Here is a 20,131-nt window from a genome sequence, read left to right as displayed (position 1 = left end):
CAGCCTAAAATAATTCTTACATTAAACAGGCATATTTGGGGTACATATGCTCTTGCCCTTCACATGTCAGTGCCCCAATATGCTTATGCATTCATCTGCAGAAGAACATCCTAGTATCTTTAAGCTTTTGGCCATTATGAATAGAGCTGATGTATATAATTTATGGTAGTTTTATTTGAACACAGTTTTTCAAAACAATTGTCTTAATACTAGAGGTCTGATTTTTATATCCTATGGTAAGACTTGTTTAGTTATAGGAAAAACTGCCAAACTGTCTTCCAAAATGATTGTAACTGTACTCCACCAGCAGAGAAGTAGAGTTCCTGTCTTCCCCCTCCAGCAATAGATATTGTCAGGTTTTGAAGTTTAGCAGTTCTAATAGATGTGCAGTACTGTTACGTTCTGATTTGTATTTCCCTAATGATATGTGATAGGGAAGGAAATGGCAACCCATTCCAGTATTCTTGCCTGGAGAACCTCATGGACAGAGGAGGCTGGTGGGCTACATACAGTCCATGGGGTTGCAGAGAGTCAGACACGACTTAGCAGCTGAACAACAACAGTGGTTTATGTTGCATGTAATCTTGATGTTGGGTGTGTTCTTGTGTGCCTATTTCTGCTCTGCATATCATCTTTGGCCAGGAGTCTATTCTGATCTTTGCCCATTTTTAATGAGGTTTTTTGTTCTAGAGTTCCTAGGACAAAATGAGAACAAATCCTTTACTAGATATTTGTTTTGCAAACATCTTTCTATTTGTGGTTTGTCTTTGGGTTTCTGAATAAGATCTTTCACAGAATAGAAATTTCTAATTTTTTAAAATCCACATTATTAACTTTTTTCTTTTGTTGATAGGCTTTTGGTGGTGTGTATTAAGGTCATCCCCAGATCCAAGGTCATATAGATTTGTTTTTAATGTTTTCTTTCAGAATTTTTATAGTTTCCTAATTTAAGTTTGTCTGTGGACAATTTGGGGTAAGTTTGGGTATAAATTGTAAAGTTTGTCTATATTCATTTCATCCCATGTGTTTTCTAATTAATTACTTGGTGTATAGTGTCCAGTTTCCCTAACACCATTTTTTTTCAGGGGATTGTCCATATTGTATGTTCTTGGCCCTATTCTCATGAATTAACTATCCGCCTGTGAGTTTTTTGCTGGGCTTGCTCTGTATTCTTTTCCTTTATTGCACATCTGTGTTTGTGACAGTTACACACTGTTTTTGTTACCTTAGCTCCACGATATAGTTTGAAGTCAGAGGGAGACTTCTGACTCCCAGCTGTTTTCTTTTTTCTCAGAAGATTTCTTTGGCTGTTCAGGGTCCTTTGTGGTTCCATACAAATATTAAGATGATTATTTCTAGTTTTATGAAAAAAAGCCTTTGAAAATCTGATCAAGAATGCATTGAATCTACAAATGGCTTTGGGTAGAATGGACATTTTAGTAATAGTAATTCTTCCAGTACACGAGCTCAGAATATTTTTCTATTTATTTGTGTTGTCTTTCATTTTTTAAATCAGGGCTTTATAGTTTTCCGAGCATAAGTAGGAGTCTCATATCCTTGGTTAAAATTATCCTAGGTATTATTTTTCTTTTCTATGAAGTTATAAGTAGGATTGCTTTTTTAATTTATCCTTCTCATGGTTCATTATTAGTGCATAGAAACTTAGCTGATTTTTATATATTGATTTTATATTTTGCAACTTTATTGAATTTTATTCCAGCAGTTTTTTTTTTTAAATGTGGAGTGAAGTGGAAAATTGTAATTCTAAAATCCCACTGTTGGGCTTTCCTGGTGGTTCAGTGGCTAAAACTCTGTTCTCCCAATGCAGGGAGTCTAGGCTTGTTCCCTGGTCAAGGAACTAGATCCCACATGCCACAGCTAAGACCCAATGCCTCCAAATAAACTATTTAAAAAATTATTAAAAAAATAAAATCCCACTGTTTCTATTGTATTCCAGGTCATCCATAACACCAAAGACATGGTGGCTCCTAATGTAATCTTCTTATGATATGTCTTAATAACATGTGGACCCCTACAAGGCCAGTTAATATTACAACTTTGGTTAAACTGGATCTAGGTAAGTCTTGGCATTTATCACAGAGTTCAAGGTCTTCTGTTTTTCTGGCATGGTATTGACATGGTTGTTTTGAAAAGTAAATTACTTTCTAATAATTTCAAACAAAATTTCACAGCAGTAAAAAGTATTCACATTTGCCACTTCACACAGAATACTAGTGTGTTTTACCCACAACAGGAATTCTCTCCTCAGAATGACACGTAACCCCGCAATCAAGAAATTCTGTGGTTCCCACATTATAATTTTAATTCACAAGCCCACTTCAACTTTTAACAGTTGTCCAAATGTATGAAAATAACTTTTTCTGTTCTGATCCAGTTTTGTTGTTTTGGAATGATTACTTAGATTTTCCCCTATTTTTATAACGTTGATGGATTTAAAGCCCACAAGATGAACATGTGATCTGGGTGGCCTTCTCTATATGGCTTTTTTTCTACTGAGAATGTTTTCAATGTTCATCCATATTGTAACAATTATCAGTACTTAATTCATTTTTCTCCATTGTAATTAAAAATATATAACATGACAGTTACCATTTAAACATTTTAAGTGTACAGTTCTGTGGCATTACCTACCTTTATGCTAGTGTACAAATACCCTCACCTCCATCTCCAGAACTTTATCTTTCTCAAGTGAAACTATTTATCTATTAACTTGGTGCCCTCAACCCCTGGAAACCATATTATTTTTGTCTTCTCTGGATATCTGTATAAGTGGAATTGTACAATATTTTATTTCTGTGACTGACTTATTTCACTTAGCCTGGTGACTTCAAGCTTCATCCACGTGGTGGCATGTTTGAGAATTACTTTAGTTTTAAAGGCTGAATCATATCCCATTGTGTTTATTCATTTGTACCTTATCTTCTTTTTCATTTACCTGTCAGTGGGTAGTTGAATTTCTTCCACCTTTTGTCTATTGTGAATAATGCTGCTATGAAATGGTTGTACAAATATCTGTTTCAGTTTCTGCTTTCAAATATTTTGGGTATTTATACTGGAGTGGAATCGATAGATCGTATGTTAACTTTAAGTTTTTAAGGAACTACCATATTGTTTTCCACAGTGAGATTTGTATAGCTTTGCAAAAATCTTCCCAAATGTCTTGCAAAGTAGCTGTATATCCATTTCACCAGCAGTGAAGGATGGTTTCTATTGTTCCTCACATTTGCATCAATTGGTATTATCATTTTTTTTTTAGTTCATCAGTTTTAATAGTTGTACAGTACTTTCTCATTGTTTTAATTTGTAATTCCCTAATGAGATGTGATACTGAACATATTTTTATATGCTTATTTACTATCTTCATTGGCCAAGTAGGTGTCCTGTTCAGATATAAAGCCATTTCTAATGGGGCTGTTTGTTCTATAGTTGTTGGTATAATTTGAGTACAAACCCTCTGTCAGATAAGTGTTTTGAAAATCTTTTTCTTCGCATTATTGGCTCCATTTGAGTTTCCACACTTAGTGGATTCATCAGACCTGTCAGATTGGCGTAGGGCCTCAACTGAAAGGTTTGAGTGGTTGAAGCCTGCACTTCCCAGCTGGCCAGCAGGCAGAGCCAAGTCTACCTCTCTGACTTTTGAGGTGCCTGCGTGTTCATCTAGAGGACTTGATTCCATGCAGTTGACAGGAGCTTGGTTGTCTCAGGATTTGCCAGGGCTTTGACTTCCAGATGGTGCCTGGCTGAGTTAACACAGACAGAAGTTCACTCTCCTCAGGACACATTCACATGGGCAGACAGGAATTCAGTGTTTTCAAGACCTGCTGGGAGGCACTGCTGCAGGAGTAAAAGGCAAAAGAAAAAGCGGGGTGAAGCTTCCTGTATGTGGCTGACTCCTGGGTTGGGGGCAGTGATCCATTTTCAGAGGAGCCAGAAAAGGACTTGATGTGGAAAATTGTGGATTTTAGGTAGTTTTGTGTGTGGTGTAGACAGTTTCCAGTGCCTTTCTTTGGTGTGTAGTATCTAGTTTCCTGGGAATCAGTTTATTGAGGGGACTTGATCCTAATGTATGTCCTTGGGTTTCCTTCTGGGTTCTCTGTTCTGTTCCTCTGGTGGTGTGCCTGTTTTTGTGCCAATTCCACACTGTTTTGGTTCCTGAAGCTTTGTGGTGTAATTGGAAGTCAGGGAGTGAGTCGACTCCAGCTGTGCTTTCTTTCTTCTTTAGAATCTCTTTGGCTATTTCAGGTCTTTTTTGGTTCCACACACATGGTAGAATTGTTAATTCTGTTTCTGTGAAAAATGCCATTTTAATTGTGTTTGAATTGAATGTGTACACTGCTTTGGCTGGAGGAACGGTTTAAAAATAGTCTTCCAGTGCTCAATCACAGACTATTTTTATTTGTTTCTTCTTCAGTTTATTAGTATCTTCCAGTTTTCATTGTGCAAGTGTTTCATTCACATCGTTGGTTAAATTTACACCTAGATATTTTCTTTTTGATGCAGTTGTAAATGTGATTGTTTCCTTAATTTTTCTTTCTGATACTTTTTTATTATTAGTGTGTTAAAAACTCAACTGACTTTTGTGTATTACTTTTGTATCATACAACTTTACTAAATTTATGTATTACTTGTAACTTTTGGCAGTTTGATGTGGAAAATTGTAATTCAAAAATCTCATTGTTTCTACCACATTTTAAGTCATCCACAACACCCAAGACATAGTCACTACTAATATAATTTTCCCACAGTACCTCATAATAATATGTGGATTCCTATAAGAGTAATTAACTTAACCATTTTAGGAGAGCTGAATGTGGGTAGGGCTTGGCCCCTATCATGAAGTTTGATGTCTTAATACCATGTCAGAAAAGTAGATGACGTGTTTGTTTTGAAACGTTATTTACTTTCTGCTAACTTCGAACATACAGAAAATTTGAAGTAGCAGTATAATGTATTCTTTATCTGTAGGTTGACATTCCCTGGGCTTCCCTGATAGCTCAGGATATCAGGGATAGGCTACCCACTCCAGTATTCTTGGGCTTCCCTAGTGGCTCAGCTGGTAAAGAATCCACCTGCAATGTGGGAGACCTGTGTTCGATCCCTGGGTTGGGAAGATCCCCTGGAGAAGGAAAGAGCTACCCACTCTAGTATTCTAGTCTGGAGAATTCCATAGACTGTATAGTCCATGGGGTTGCAAAGAGTCGGACATAACTGAGCGACTTTCACTTCACATTTCCCAGTCATCACTGATTTGCCACATATGCCAGTTTAAATGATAATTTCCATTGTGTTTTACCCCCAAGAGGGACACCGTCCCAGGGAACACCCCTATAACCCCAATATGAGAAATCATTATGATTTTCACCTTTTGATCCAATCTACAGGCCCACTTCTACCACCTGTCCCAAAGTATGAAAATGTCTTTTTCTATTCCGATCCAGTTTTCTTTTTCTGGAAGTGATCTTGAGACTTTCATTTTCACAACCTTGATGGATTTAAAGCACACAAGATGAGTGTGTCTGGGTGGCCTTTTCTATATGGCTTCTTTCTATGGTATTTTCAGTGTTCATGCATGTTGTAACTTGTATCAGTACTTCATTCACATTTTCCATTGTGATTAAATCTATTGAACATAACATTAACCAGTTAAACCATTTAAGGTATATAGTTCTATGACATTCACTACATTTTCATTGTTCAAATGTCCTCACCATCCATCTCCCATACTTTTTCATTTTTTCCAAGTGAAACTGCATCCATTAAATATTAACTCCCTTTAACCCTTGTCAACTGCATTCTACTTTGTCTTTGCATTTCACTTCTCTGAATACTTCATAGACGTGAAATCATAATAGTCATCCTTTTATTCCCAGGTTATTTCACTTAGCATAATGACTTTAAGGCTCACACATGATGTAGCATGTAGTTGAATTTCCTTAGTTTTTAAGGCTGAATAATATATCTTTGTGTATATATCACATTTTGCTTATCAGTTCATGTATCATGGACACTTGGGTTGCTTCCACCTTTTGGCCAGTGTAATGCTGCTATGAATATGGGTGTACAAATATCTGTTTCACTCCATCCTTCAAACCTTTTGGGTGTATATCCTGAAGTGGCATTGAAAAATCATACGTTAATTTATGGTTTTGACAAGCCACCATACTGTATTCTTTTCCACAGCAGATGAACCATTTTACTCTATTTCTGTGTATGGTGGAATAATATGGAACTTTATAGATCCACCCTCTGTTACTTATCTATTCATCCACTGATGGGTTATTTGAATTATTTCTACCATTAGGCCAATGTCAACAATGCTGCTATGAATATTCATGTACAAGTTTTTGTTTGAACAACTGTTTTCAGTTCTTTGTGGCATATACCTAGGCATGGTGTTCTTAAACCAAACTCAAATTGTCTTTTACCTTTTTTGAAGAAATGCCAACTAATGTACATATTGTCCACACCATTTTACACTTTCACAAAAAATATGTAAAGGTTCCAATTTCTCTACATTGTTGCCAACATCTTTGTTTGTTCTTGATTATAACCATTTATTGTATGTGAATGGGTGTCACTTTGTGGTTTTAATTTGCATTTCTATCATAACATGAAAGAAGTATACCTAAGAAGGTTTTATTAGAATCTCAAACATCAGGATACTGCTCAGTAGACATAGCTGTTGTATAACAAAACAGTATTAAACATTCCCCTTAAAACTATTAAACATATTCCCCTTAAACAAATTTTAAAAATCATTATGCACAAAACAATACACCAAAGTTTATTACAGTACACAACCACTTTATTAACCCATAGAAGTGCATGCTCAGTTGTGTCTGGCTCTTTGCAACTTCATGGACTGTAGCCCACCAGGCTCCTCTGTCCATGGAATTTTTCAATCTAGAATACCCAAGCCCACAATAAATTTGTGAAGGGTTTGAAGAAAAACCTACAAAACTACCAAAATAGTACTTAAAGCAAATGTAATGTGTGTCATTATTCTTACATGCAATGTAATCATAGCCAATGACTTGAAAAATCGTGTCCCAACTGTAGTAACACTAATGACTGTTAATTAAATCCCACCCATTAATCAAAATTGTTAACAATGCATTTATTGATCTACCAGCCCTATCAGATAGCTCAGTCAGTCAGTTCAGTTGCTCAGTTGTGTCCGACTCTTTGCGACCCCATGGACTGCAGCATGCCAGGCCTCCCTGTCCATCACTAACTCCCAGAGTTTACTCAAACTCATGTCCATTGAGTCGGAGATGCCATCCAGCCATCTCACTCTCTGTCGTCCCCTTCTCCTCCTGCCTTCAATCTTTCCCAGCATCAGGGTCTTTTCAAATGAGTCAGCTCTCTGCATCCAGTGGCCAAAGTATTGGAGTTTGAACTTCAACATCAGTCCTTCCAATGAACATTCAGGACTGATTTCCTTTAGGATGGACTGGTTGGATCTCCTTGCAGTTCAAGGGATTCTCAAGAGTCTTCTCCAACACCACAGTTCAAAAGCATCAATTCTTCGGCGTTCAGCTTTTTTATACTCCAACTCGCACATCCATTTATGACTACTGGAAAAACCATAGCCTTGACCAGATGTCTCTACTTTTTAATATGCTGTCTAAGTTGGTCATAACTTTTCTCCCAAGGAGTAAGCGTCTTTTTATTTCATGGCTGCAGTCACCATCAGCAGTGATTTTGGAGCCCCCCAAAATAAAGTCTGACACTGTTTCTGCTGTTTCTCCATCTATTTGCCATGAGGTGATGGGACTGTATGCCATGATCTTTGTTTTCTGAATGTTGAGGTTTAAGCCAACTTTTTAACTCTTCTCGTTCACTTTCATTAAGAGGCTCTTTATTTCTTCTTCACTTTCTGCCATAAAGGTGGTGTCATCTGCATATCTGAGGTTATTGTTATTTCTCTCAGCAATCTTGATTCCAGCTTGTGCTTCATCCAGCCCAGCGTTTCTCATGATCAACTCTGCATGTAAGTTAAATAAGCAGGGTGACAATATACAGCCTTGACGTAGTCCTTTTCCTATTTGGAACCAGTCTGTTGTTTCATGTGCAGTACTAAATGTTGCTTCCTGACCTGCATACAGATTTCTCAAGAGGCAGGTCAGGTGGTCTGGTATTCCCATCTCTTGAAGAATTTTCCACAGTTTATTGTGATCCACACAGTCAAAGGCTTTGGCATAGTCAATAAAGCAGAAATAGATGTTTTTCTGGAATTCTCTTGCTTTTTCGATGATCCAGCGGATGTTGGCAATTTGAGCTCTGTTTCCTCTGCCTTTTCTAAAACCAGCTTGAACATCTGGAAGTTCACGGTTCATGTATTGTTGAAACCTGGCTTGGAGAATTTTGAGCATTACTTTACTAGCATGTGAGATGAGTACAATTGTGCAGTAGTTTGAGTATTCTTTGGCATTGCCTTTCTTAGGGATTGAAATGAAAACTGACCTTTTCCAGTCCTGTGGCCACTGCTGAGTTTTCCAAATTTGCTGGCATATTGAGTGCAGCACTTTCACAGCATCATCTTTTAGGATGATTGCTCAGCGTGATGAAATTTTCATCCCTGCTCTATATTTAATTATACAAATATTAACAGGGTTATTCCTAACAATTCATTATACATCAGATATAATAACTGCCTTCTCATCTGTAACCCATATCTACTAAAATATAAACTATGGATGAATTATCTGGTATTTATATGCAATTGTACCTTTCCTGTTCTTACTCTTTGTTTGCTTATTTATCCATGTAGGGAGAGGCCTGTACTTTCTAAGAAATATGAAACATTGGAATCATCCTACTATTTAAGGTAATAGCCACAGCATTTATAGATTATGTCTTACCACGAGGCTAAATATCCTTTTGAAGAGCAACAGTCATTAATTACAAATCTCCTTTCAGTAATTCCTAACATTGGCAGTAACCTAGTCAAATGACTCTTAGGATTCTCAGTTGATAAAGCCATCTTCCCCTGTTCTTGATGTTCCACTTTATTCTCCCATTCATTATTGCAGCTTGAGCAGTTCTTCACGTATTATTCCTTCATGAAACAGGCTCTAATAGTCCAAAATGGATCTCATCCTGAATGAACAATATCACATTTTATCCATACTACACAATTAAAGATATCTTGGGTGCCTTGTTCATATTTCTAATGTTAATCTTACTAATACTAGTCTCACCTGACCTTCTAGGGTACCCAGAGAGTTATACTCCACCTAACCTCCTCAGTGCTCTCCCTCACATCAAATAAGAATGATATTTCTTATTTTCATATGCAATTCTGTGATCCATTTATAACAAACAGGAGGTGTACTAGCATTAACCATCTCATTCTTAATTTTATCAGTGGTCCCAATACTTCATATAGTAAAACAACGAAGTATAAAATTATGACCTCTTAGCCAGTGTTTCGGAGCAGGCAATGGCACCCCACTCTGGTACTCTTGCCTGGAGAATCCCATGGACTGAGGAGCCTGGTAGGCTGCAGTCCATGGGGTCGCTACGAGTCGGACACAACTGAGCGATTTCACTTTCACTTTCCACTTTCATGCATTGGAGAAGGAAATGGCAACCCACTCTGGTGTTCTTGCCTGGAGAATCCCAGGGATAGGGGAGCCTGGTGGGCTGCCGTCTATGGGGTTGCACATAGTCGGACATGACTGAAGCGACTTAGCAGCAGCAGCAGCCAGTGTTTATCCTGAGTACTTGTTCAGTTCAGTTCAGTTGCTGGTCATGTCCAACTCTTTGCGACCCCATGGACTGCAGCACGCCAGGCTTCCTGTCCATCACCGATTCCTGGAGCTTGCTCAAACTCGTCCATCTAATCGGTGATTGCCATCCAACCATCTCATCCTCTGTCGTCCCCTTCTCCTGCCTTCAATCTTTCCCAGCATCAGGGTCTTCTCCAATGAGTTAGTTCTTTGCATCAGGTGGCCAAAGTATTTGTAGGGGACCTATTAACAGCATGCTTGTAGGGGACTTCTTAACAGTGATGTGAATTGGAGGACAAACTGTCGGTCACTCATTTATTATCATTTGACAAAGAGGATCTGTTCTGTATTTTCCTATAATTGTAGTCCTTATACCACTAACAAGCATTATTGTAGAGAACCTCCTAAAGAGTCTTTGTAGTGTATTTATAAGTTTGTTCTTCTAAAACAGAAAAGGAAAAGAACATTTTTCCCTGACTCAAGGAAGACGCTCCAGCCCTCCATCAACACCCAAAGCTGAACTCTACTTCAGTGATTCCCTGAACAACTTGGTTATGGAACATTTTACACTATCTTTAAGTACTGTGTGAGTATTTAAAAATGACATCTAAAAAAACTAATATTATGGTGTGCTTTGTGCATTTTGTGCCCTTCCACTTACGTAAATAAATATATATGCCTTCTCATGCATAGTATATGATATGTATAATCATTAATTATTTATCTATCCTATGTATATAAGTATGTACATCAGCCTGTTGATATTACATACACATTAACAGTCAACTCACATTAGATTCCAGTCCCCACAAACATTCACAGGGATAACTGAATTGATTAATATTGCATAGGACATATTTTTAAAATCATGCACATCACATAAAGCTAATCATTTCCAATCATCATGCTTATCATAATTAATAGGCAGAGCATAATTATCAAGCCATGATAAATCATCAGCTCACCCACAAATGTGCCTCTTTCCTTGTACTAGGCCAATGAACCATGAGGGTTTCTATAAATGAACTATATCTGGCATCTGGTTCTTACTTAAAGATTATTTCACCTAAAATCACCCATTCTTTCCCCTTCAGTAATACACTTCAATAGACTAATGATTAATCAGCCATGCTCATTGGTTTCATGCTTCTGGTATTTTTAAGTTGAGGGGGATGCTGGGACTCAGCTATGGCCACCAGAGGCCTTAACACAGTCAAGAAACTTGTAGCTGAGCTTTGAGAGTGAAGGTGAAAGTCGATCAGTGTTGTCCAACTCTTTCCTAACCCCATGGATATACAGTCCATGGAATTCTCCAGGCCAGAATACTAGAGTGAAGTATTCCTTCTCTGTGGGATCTTCCTATCCCAGGGATTGAATCCAGGTCTCCCACATTGCAGGTGGATTCTTTACCAGGGAAGCTGAGCCACCAGGGAAGCCCAAGAATACTGGAGTGGGTAGCCCATCCCTTCTCCAGTGGATCTTCCCAACCTAGGAATTGAACCAGGGTCTCCTGCATTGCAGGCGGATTCTTTACCAGCTGAGCTACAAGGGAAGCCCTTGTACAAGAAGTAGCTGAGCTTAAATTGAGTATTATTTTCCAACATCATCTATCATAATGTGTTATTGTGTCAGTGGTCACAAGATACAGAGCAGTTACACACATACCACACATGCACACTTACATCTGATAAATAGCTTGCCTAACCAAACCCCTACCATCCTCCCACTAATTCTCATGCTTTATAGACCATTATCACCCTGTCAAACCCCCAAAATAAGTCAAAGCATATAAGGTTCTACTAACTCACCTAACAAACATACTGCTGTCAGTTCACCAACCCAAAGTTGGTGGAACTCCAAACTTGCCTCCTAACTACACCATTGAGTTATTTACATATATAAGGCTTATATAGACAGCCACCTATCTCAATCTGCCATTTACCTTGAACAAAATTAAAAGTAAAAATTACATTTTAATGATCATTCTGGAATTTAACTGGGCTATTTTTGTTACAAGATTTGGCAGTGTTGATTGGGAGCCAGGAGTAACATATCCTGCAGTGCACAACATAGACCTGCCTATGGAAAGTTTTCACAGACTTTCATACGTCTTGATGGACATTCACATAGGTAAAAACTGCTTACAGATGACCTGAATCTAGAGTGTTTGTTTTTTTTTAATCAGGATAAACAGTGTATTTTTGCACAGTTTTGACATAGCTGATTCTCCAGAAATGTAACTACTGTGTATGTGTAATGAGATTCTGTGATCAACCATTTTGGATCACACCTTGTAGTTTTTTGAAATACCAATATAAGATACAGAATTATGGCTGTGGACCCCGCATGTTCTATATGTAGAGGCAAGTTATCTGAGGACTTATTAGGTCTACGGGCTTCCCTGGTGGCTCAGACGGTAAAGCATCTGCCTGCAATGCGGGAGACCTCGATTCAATCCCTGGGTCGGAAAGATCCCCTGGAGAAGGATATGGCAACCCGCTCTAGTACTCTTCCCTGGAAAATTCCACGGACGGAGGAGCCTGGTAGGCTACAGTCCATGGGGTCGCAAAGAGTCGGACACGACTGAGCAATTTCACTATTAGGTCTACAACAGACTTACCAAACATTTACCTACTGAAATACATACACTTTAAATTATAAATTATTTTATTTCTCCTTTATTATATAACATTGGAGAAGGCAATGGCACCCCACTCCAGTACTCTTGCCTAGAAAATCCCATGGACAGAGGAGCCTGGTAGGCTGCAGTCCATGGGGTCGCTACGAGTCGGACACAACTGAGCGATTTCACTTTCACTTTCCACTTTCATGCATTGGAGAAGGAAATCCACTCCAGCGTTCTTGCCTGGAGAATCCCAGGGACGAGAGAGCCTGGTGGGCTGCCGTCTATGGGGTCGCACAGAGTGGGACACGACTGAAGCGACTTAGCAGCAGCAGCATTATATAACATTACTTTTTAAAGTGTAGGTTGTTTATACTGTCTATGATCTTCTAAGCTATTATCTATGAGTTTCATGACAGGAGTTTATGGTGGTCATTAGGAAATATCTGTTTCAAAAAGGGGGCCTTAGGTTTGACATCGTGTGATCAGGGGTCCAGTCCGGGAACTCCCAAATCTGGTTATACCTGCAGCTTTACTACGATACAGATACCCGACGCCAGCCCCTGGTTTGGGTCCATCGCTCGCCTCATTCTTGCCTTCCCCAGTCCACCTCGAGGGGCATTGCTTTCTCTATTAGACCCGCAGCCCAGCCGGGAGAAGGAAGCCAGGCTAGAGTACCCGGGATTCCGCTGCAGGGGGCGGGGTCACAGCACATCCGAGAAGGGGCGATGCTGCTGCTAGAGAGACTCGGCCGCGGTCTGGTGACGTACTTCCGGCCGCGCCGCGGAGCGGCCAGCTTCGGAGGTGAGTGTGGGCTGCGGGAGGTGGGGGCGGTGCCTGGTCAAAAGCTCTGGTTGCGGTTGTGATGGTCCTCCACGCTTCGTTGAGGTGGATCTCCTGTATCTGTCGGCTTCTTCCGCTCCTCTTCGCGCCTGCTTTAGACTTAGTAGCCGGTTACGTTCCGTCGAGTAGAAGGCGAAGCCTGGGTTATTGTCACAACCGCGAAGCTGCGAGCAACTAGCACTTTGGAGAAGATGCTACTGGCCTTTTGGGAGCTTGTGTTGGAGCAGCCAGAGGGTGGAATATTTGCACAGGTGAAGAGGCCTAAGATAGTATCACGACTCTTTCGACGTGTTGGGTTAGTGCAAGGGCTTTTATCTGTATGCGTTTCAAGTATAAGCTTTATGTGCCTTACTTCCTAACACAGGGTGAATCGAGGTCAGTGGGGGAACAGAAAAAGCAGAGCCCCTCCAGGGCACCCGAGAGCGGAAGAAGTCCGGATTTTGGAGGGCACTGTCTTCTGGAGCGATGTCAGTTCCAAAAGGTAACCTGACCCAACACCTCTGGGGCTGTGGGATGACGATGACCTGGGAATGATTTTTACAATGTAGAATATACTGATTTTCTCAGTCCTAGAATACCCATAAAATAGTTATTGAATTGCTCATTCATACCCTCAGGAAAGCAACTTTACTAAAAATGTAAAGCAGTAATGAAAATATATATATATATATATATATATATATTTGAAAAGCTTTTGGAATGTGGTTTGTAGTGTATTCAAAGGAAAATTTGTGGTCTTAGGTTTTAACTGCCAAATAGGGAAGAATGGAAATAAATTTAAAAATCATACAACCTCAAGAAGCCTTTGGGTGCAGGTCTTTTTAACCTTACAGTATTTAGTTAAAATATTATTTTTCATAGTTACTTGTTTTCTTTCCCATAGCTTCAGTGAAGTAATGTTGTGGTATGGTTAGGCTCATTTGCTGTTGTTTTTAGTTTTTGGAGGTTGTCACCCCCATCCCATCCTGGTTGGTTGATTTTTTTAATATATGTATGCGTGTGTGTGTGTGTGTGTGTGTGTATTTTGATATGCAAAGCATTACTATGGTTAGAAAGTCAGAACAAAAAGACACACTCAGTGAGGTGTCATTTCCTGTCACCCCTTCTACACCCCAGGTTTCCTTCTACCCTGTTTCCATTCCCTGAGTTTCTTTCATCGACTTCCCATCCACACCTGAGGCACCCATTCTCCTTAGTTTCTGGTTTTTCCTTTTATTTGTTTTTGCACAAATCACCAGATACATATATATTTTCTTATAGTTCCTTTTTGTTTTACACAAAAGATAGCACAGTACCTTTTGCATGTTGAAAATTATTTCATACCATATAGATAAGTATATATTTTAAATGTAATTCGTGTATTCAGAAGATTGATCTAGCATGGCATTTATGAAGCATAGTAGTGATGTGAGCACCCATGAAACACTTCAATAAAAAGGAGAACATTGCCAATATGGCTGCATGTGTTTGTACGTGCCTCCACACTCCAGCTCCCACTTTCTGTCCCCTAGAGGTACTCTCTTGAATTTTGTGTTAATCATAGCCTTTGCTGTTGTTTAGTTGCTAAGAATCATGTCTGACTCTTTTGCAGCCCCAAGGACGGTAGCCCTCCAGGACAGCCCTCTGTCCATAGGATTTCCCAGGCAAGGATACTGGAGTGGGTTGCTCTTTCCTTCTTCGAGGGATCTTCCTGACGCAGGGATTGAATCCGAGTCTCCTGCATTGCAGGCAATTCTTTACCACTGAGCCACTAGGGAAATCCATCATTCCCTTACCTATTTTAAAAAATAATTTTATCACATACACTTGTTTCTGTAAATAATGTGATTAGTTCTGTTTGTTTTTGAGTTTTATGAAGGTAGTGTCATGGTGTCTGTAAGTTTTCTGGGCAAGTCTTCTGAGACTTGCCTAACTCAGTATTATGATCCTAAATTCATCCAGATTGTGTGTGTTGCTAAGTCATTCATTTTTGCTACTGGGTGATGTTCCATTGTAAAAATAGTATGACAGCTTGTTTTGCTGAAAGTTTTCACTTCATCTCAGGGTCAAAGGATTTGTTAACAAAATAAGCCACTTGTTACATACAAGTAAACAATAGCAATATTTATTAGAAAATTATGTAGCTTATTTTTAATATACTAACGTTAAAAGAGAAACAGAAACAGCAGAGGCTGCATCACCAAATTGGGTTTTGACCAACTTCCAGACTCAAACAGCACTGGGAAGTCCCGTGTCACAGCACATCTGGAGTCCCAATTGGGAAAAGGTCCCAGGCAGGGCATCCTCCCCATGGGTGAGACTTCAAAGATTGCAGTTTGGGTTCCCCTTTATGATCCAGGAAGCGAACTGATATCATTGTCAATCTGAGCATAACTGCAGCACTGGTATTATGTTAACTTTTTTACAATGCTGTTTGCTTTTTTCTGCAAATCTTGGAATGTTGCTAAGTCTGGGAGTGGTTGGCCAGACCTCCTCCAGGGACTTAACAGTTTCCAAGATCTGCTCCCTATCTATCGTGTTTCTCTTCTGACACTCAGAGCAGGTGTGGCTGGCACCCATAGCAGTAGTCAGGGCCATGTCCAGGTAGGTCAGAAGCGAGGTCAGAGGCCCGCTCTGCTTTGTCTCTGAAGCCTAAACAAGACTATTTATTTAATTTCCCTAACACTGCTCGTTCATGTATTCTCAGTGGACATGTGAGTTGTTTCCAATTATTTTGTTACTAAAATACTGCTGATAATGAATAATTTTGTATGTATATCACCTACATATGAGAGGTTTCCTAGGGTATTAGTTTTAAAATTTAGGCATGAATGTTGGATTTTATCAAACACATTTGACATCCACTGAGATGGAGAGTATGTTTATATTTCCTTGATTTATTAATGTGAAAAAGTACAGTCTGTACGCCAGTATTGAACTTTACTTGCATTCATGGGATGATCCCTCTTAGTCATGATGTCCCGTTAATAAACTACTACTAACTTATTTTGCTGGTGTCTGCTACAGTTTAAATAGTGTTAGAATTATTCATTTCTTAAAGATTTGAAAGGATTCGCCCATGATATATAAGGACTCAGAGTTTTGTGAGAGTTCACTCTTTACTGGGTCTCTAGACAATTAGGTAAAAGTAATCAGGGGTTATGGAGAAAACGTTATGTAATAAAATTGGTAGAACCTTTTGTAGTTTAGTTCAGTTCAGTTCAGTTCAGTCGCTCAGTCATGTCCGACTCTTTGTGACCCCATGAATTGCAGCACGCCAGGCCTCTCTGTCCATCACCAACTCCCGGAGTCTACCCAAACCCATGTCCATCGAGTCGGTGATGCCATCCAACCGTCTCATCCTCTGTCGTCCCCTTCTCCTCCCGCCCCCAATCCTACCCAGCATTAGGGTCTTTTCCAATGAGTCAACCCTTCGCATGAGGTGGCCAAAGTATTGGAGTTTCAGCTTCAACATTAGACCTTCCAATGAACACCCAGGGCTGATTTCCTTTAGGATGGATTAATTGGATCTCCTCGCAGTCCAAGGGACTCTCAAGGGTCTTCTCCAACACCACAGTTCAAAAGCATCAATTCTTCGGCACTCAGCTTTCTTCACCATCCAACTCTCACAACCATACATGACCACTGGAAAAACCATAGCCTTGACTAGACGTACTTTTGTTGGCAAAGTAATGTCTCTGCTTTTAAATATGCTATCTAGGTTGGCCATAACCTTCCTTCCAAGGAATAAGCGTCTTTTAATTTCATGGCTGCAGTCACCATCAGCAGTGATTCTGGAGCCCAAAAAAAAAAGTCTGACACTGTTTCCACTGTTTCCCCATCTATTTCCCATGAAGTGATGGGACCAGATGCCATGATCTTAGTTTTCTGAACGTTGAGCTTTAAGCCAACTTTATCACTCTCCTCTTTCACCCTCATCAAGAGGCTCTTTAGTTCTTCTTTGCTTTCTGCCATAAGGGTGGTGTCATCCGCATTTCTGAGGTTATTGATATTTCTCCCGGCAATCTTGATTCCAGCTTGTGTTTCTTCTAGCCCAGCGTTTCTCATGATGTACTCTGCATATAAGTGAAATAAGCAGGGTGACAATATACAGCCTTGACGTACTCCTTTTCCTATTTGGAACCAGTCTGTTGTTCCATGTCCAGTTCGAACTGTTGCTTCCTGACCTGCATACAGGTCAGTTTAGCATTCCCTAAAAGCAGAATATTGGACAGAGGCTTGTGGGCGGGCTGTTTATTTGGAAATTTAGTACTGGGGCAGAGTTAAAGACAAGAGGAGTGAAGCAGAGGAGGGACCAATATAAGGATGTGTTGCCAGGCTGGTCTCTCAATGGGAGAGTGGTGCTCTGACTTAGAGGGTCTTTGAAGAGCCTTGGAGTCTCATGGCTGCCCACCTGGGAAACTAAAGGGGAAAATGTTTATCCATTGACCTCTGTCTGCTGTTGGTCAAGAGTGGCATCACAGGTTTTAACTCCCCTGTCCTTCAGGACCCAGTGGATGTCTGCAGATGTCCCACACAGGACAGAGAAGCCCCAGGGCAGGAGCCACTACTATGTGTGGTGTAGACCCTTGAGGAAGCATTGGTAGGTTGTACTTGTGCAAAGATGGTCAAAACCTCTGGAACTGGACTAAGAGTGGACAAGAGGATTTGGTAAGGTGCATAAGGTATTTCTTACAGAGCTAGAGAAACAAATTTTACAAAGCAGAGCTTAGGGGGACACATGTGCACCTGTGCATTCATGTCGATATATGGCAAAACCCAACACAATATTGTAATTATCCTCCAATTAAAATGAATTAATTAATTTAAAAAAAAGCAGAGCTTAATTAAAAAGTAGAAAAGGAAGTGGTGTTCAAAATTAAAAAGGTGGTTGTTTAAAAATAAAACAAAGTTAACATAGATAAACCACAATTCAGCCTAATGTTTTTAGTCTGCCTGGGTTGCCATAACAAGACACCGTACACTGTTTACTTAAACAACAGAAAGTGATTTTTCTTAATATTGGAGGCTAGAAGTCCAAGATCAAGGTACTAGATAATTTGATTCTTGGTAAGAATTCTTTTTGGTTACAGATGGCTGCTTCTCACTTGTGTCCTCACACGGCAGAGACAGAGAGCTCTGGAGTCTCCCTCTTCTTAGGGCACTGGCCCTATCAGATTATGACCTTGTTTAACTTTATTACGTCTTCATGAGTCCTGTCTCCAAATATAGTCACATTGGAAATTAGGGCTTCAACATACAAATATTGAGGGGAGACAATCAGTCCATAACATTAGCTAAAGCTAAAAGGTCTGGAGAACACATGTATCAAAAGAAGTAGGAAAAGCAGAATAGCTTCAGGTATGGAAAAAAATGGAAAAAAAAAATCACAAGCCAGTGTTTCCCATAATCCTACACTCAAGTTTAAATTCTGAAACACATGGACAATATTTTAAGAAAATATGACATCTCAAGACTGACTTTGGAAGCAGTAAAAATCAGGAAATAACCAGTCCATGTCATTTGGAATATAATGAATAAGGAGTGCTAGGCCATGGGACCCTGAATGCTGTAGTAACTCCCTCTCAGGCAGCTGAGGCCTTGGCTTCTTTGCCATCAGAAGCTTGGAAGGTATGAGGAGCCTGGTATCTCATTTGCAGCCCAGCATCCTCACCGTGATGCTGGACTGGGCAGGAGCCTAACTTCTAAGATCTGTATAGAGGTATCAGGACTCTTGAGGGCTCTCAGCTGTATGGGGGAACAGGCACATGGGAGAGAGCGGCTATACCTTTCTCCACAAACTGCCTCCCCGGGGCCTGACTCTGAGCCCTCAGTATTGGGGCTGCAGCCCCTCTATCTTGGCTTCTCTTGTTGTAAAATAGGAGGGGAAGCTCGTTTAGAGAAAGACAGATAAGCCCAAGACCTTGGGAATGTTCTGTCCCTTGAGCTGAACTGTTGTTACATGAGTCTTTGTTTTAGTATTCTTCAGGCTTTACTTGCATTTTACGTACACACTTTTGTGTGTACAGTATATGTTAGAATTGTAAAAATCCCAGAGTTCCTGGCAGTGAGCATCGATGTCATGGCTGGGAGGACCCCTGGGCACAGAACCATTGAACAGATCACTCCTTTCTTACCATGGCAGGTAGCTTCTGCTCACACCTCTGTCTGGATGCTGGGTGCCTTTGTCTGAGACCTTCTGTGAGGGGCTATATGGTTCACGGTGTGGGTGACTTGTCTTGTTCCCCTGTTTTCCCTCAGCTCCAGTCCTCTGAGAGGGAGACCAGGTGATGGCAGCCATGCTCCTGACATCCTGGCCCCAGGTGAGCTGTGGGTCCTTTGTCTCTTCCTCTGAGCAGTTTCACATTGAAGAAAACTGAGAAGGGAAGCTGGTGAGCCTTGCTGTGAAAGCTGGAGGGGGCCTCCATGCTTCTGCCTGCTGGCCTGGAGCTTGTGGAAAGAGGGGTGTTGTGGAGGGATGGGGTCCAGAGACCAGGAAAGGAAAGACACGAGTAAGGGGAAGGCAGAGGTATAATCTTCTGCACAGCAGTTTGTCTTGCTCCACCAGCAGAGGGCTCTGGTGAATAAGAGAAGTGGAAGCTGCCTGTGAATGGAGAATAGCAGAGGACTAGGATTCCAGGAAGGGGAATATAGACAAAGAGGGATAGCAGGACCAGATCCACATAAAGGTGATTGTGCCCATAATTCCAGGGCAAGCAGAAGATGAGAGTGGGGTCAAGTGAAGGAAAAAAGATAGGATGTACTGTGGGGTGGGATGTCTCACTGTCCTGGAGAGGCTTTCAGGGCTTGGGGTGCAGTTGTCAAAGTTTAGTTCTCTGTTAAGAGCTGTGGATACTCTTCCCCAGAATAACAAGCAAACAGAATTTTCCATACAATTCAGGGATTTCATGGACCCCCTGATGCTCATCCA

At 40.4% G+C, this 20,131-nt stretch overlaps 2 protein-coding genes and 1 pseudogene across 44 annotated transcripts in view; all 3 read left to right on the top strand.

The window, feature by feature from the left end:
* The window catches only part of ZNF19 (zinc finger protein 19), a 109,778-nt gene extending 93,573 nt beyond the window's left edge, over nucleotides 1-16,205 (top strand). For 8 of the 19 annotated variants that reach the window (XR_014060208.1, XR_014060207.1, XR_014060223.1 and 5 more), the window contains 2 exons: nucleotides 1,958-2,077; nucleotides 10,207-10,450. The gene's annotated coding sequence lies outside the window, so the exon portion shown is untranslated. Of the gene's footprint in view, nucleotides 1-1,957; nucleotides 2,078-8,794; nucleotides 8,852-10,206; nucleotides 10,451-11,772; nucleotides 11,886-12,908; nucleotides 13,183-13,319; nucleotides 13,473-13,585; nucleotides 13,703-14,812 lie in introns of those variants that run through there. The other 11 variants (XR_014060206.1, XR_014060205.1, XR_014060210.1 and 8 more) reach the window with 4 other exon arrangements.
* Nucleotides 1,958-20,131, top strand: part of ZNF23 (zinc finger protein 23) — a 25,495-nt gene continuing 7,321 nt past the window's right edge. For 4 of the 25 annotated variants that reach the window (XM_081512526.1, XM_081512514.1, XM_081512539.1 and 1 more), the window contains exons 1-3: nucleotides 13,157-13,182; nucleotides 13,586-13,702; nucleotides 19,462-19,523. In XM_081512526.1, coding sequence (XP_081368652.1) covers nucleotides 19,491-19,523 — 33 coding nt within the window. In that variant the 5' untranslated portion in view covers nucleotides 13,157-13,182; nucleotides 13,586-13,702; nucleotides 19,462-19,490. Of the gene's footprint in view, nucleotides 2,078-8,794; nucleotides 8,852-10,206; nucleotides 10,342-13,156; nucleotides 13,473-13,585; nucleotides 13,703-14,812; nucleotides 14,865-17,707; nucleotides 17,877-19,461; nucleotides 19,524-20,131 lie in introns of those variants that run through there. The other 21 variants (XM_081512530.1, XM_081512517.1, XM_081512534.1 and 18 more) reach the window with 13 other exon arrangements.
* On the top strand, nucleotides 7,099-19,491 carry LOC145513728 (cytochrome b-like; annotated as a pseudogene).

Source organism: Giraffa tippelskirchi, chromosome 7, assembly GCF_054371585.1.
Source record: "Giraffa tippelskirchi isolate mGirTip1 chromosome 7, T2T-mGirTip1v1.2.pri, whole genome shotgun sequence".
Classification (NCBI taxonomy): Eukaryota; Metazoa; Chordata; class Mammalia; order Artiodactyla; family Giraffidae; genus Giraffa; species Giraffa tippelskirchi.
The sequence above is the reverse complement of the archived record's forward strand: the minus strand, read 5'-3'. Positions and strand labels throughout refer to the sequence as shown.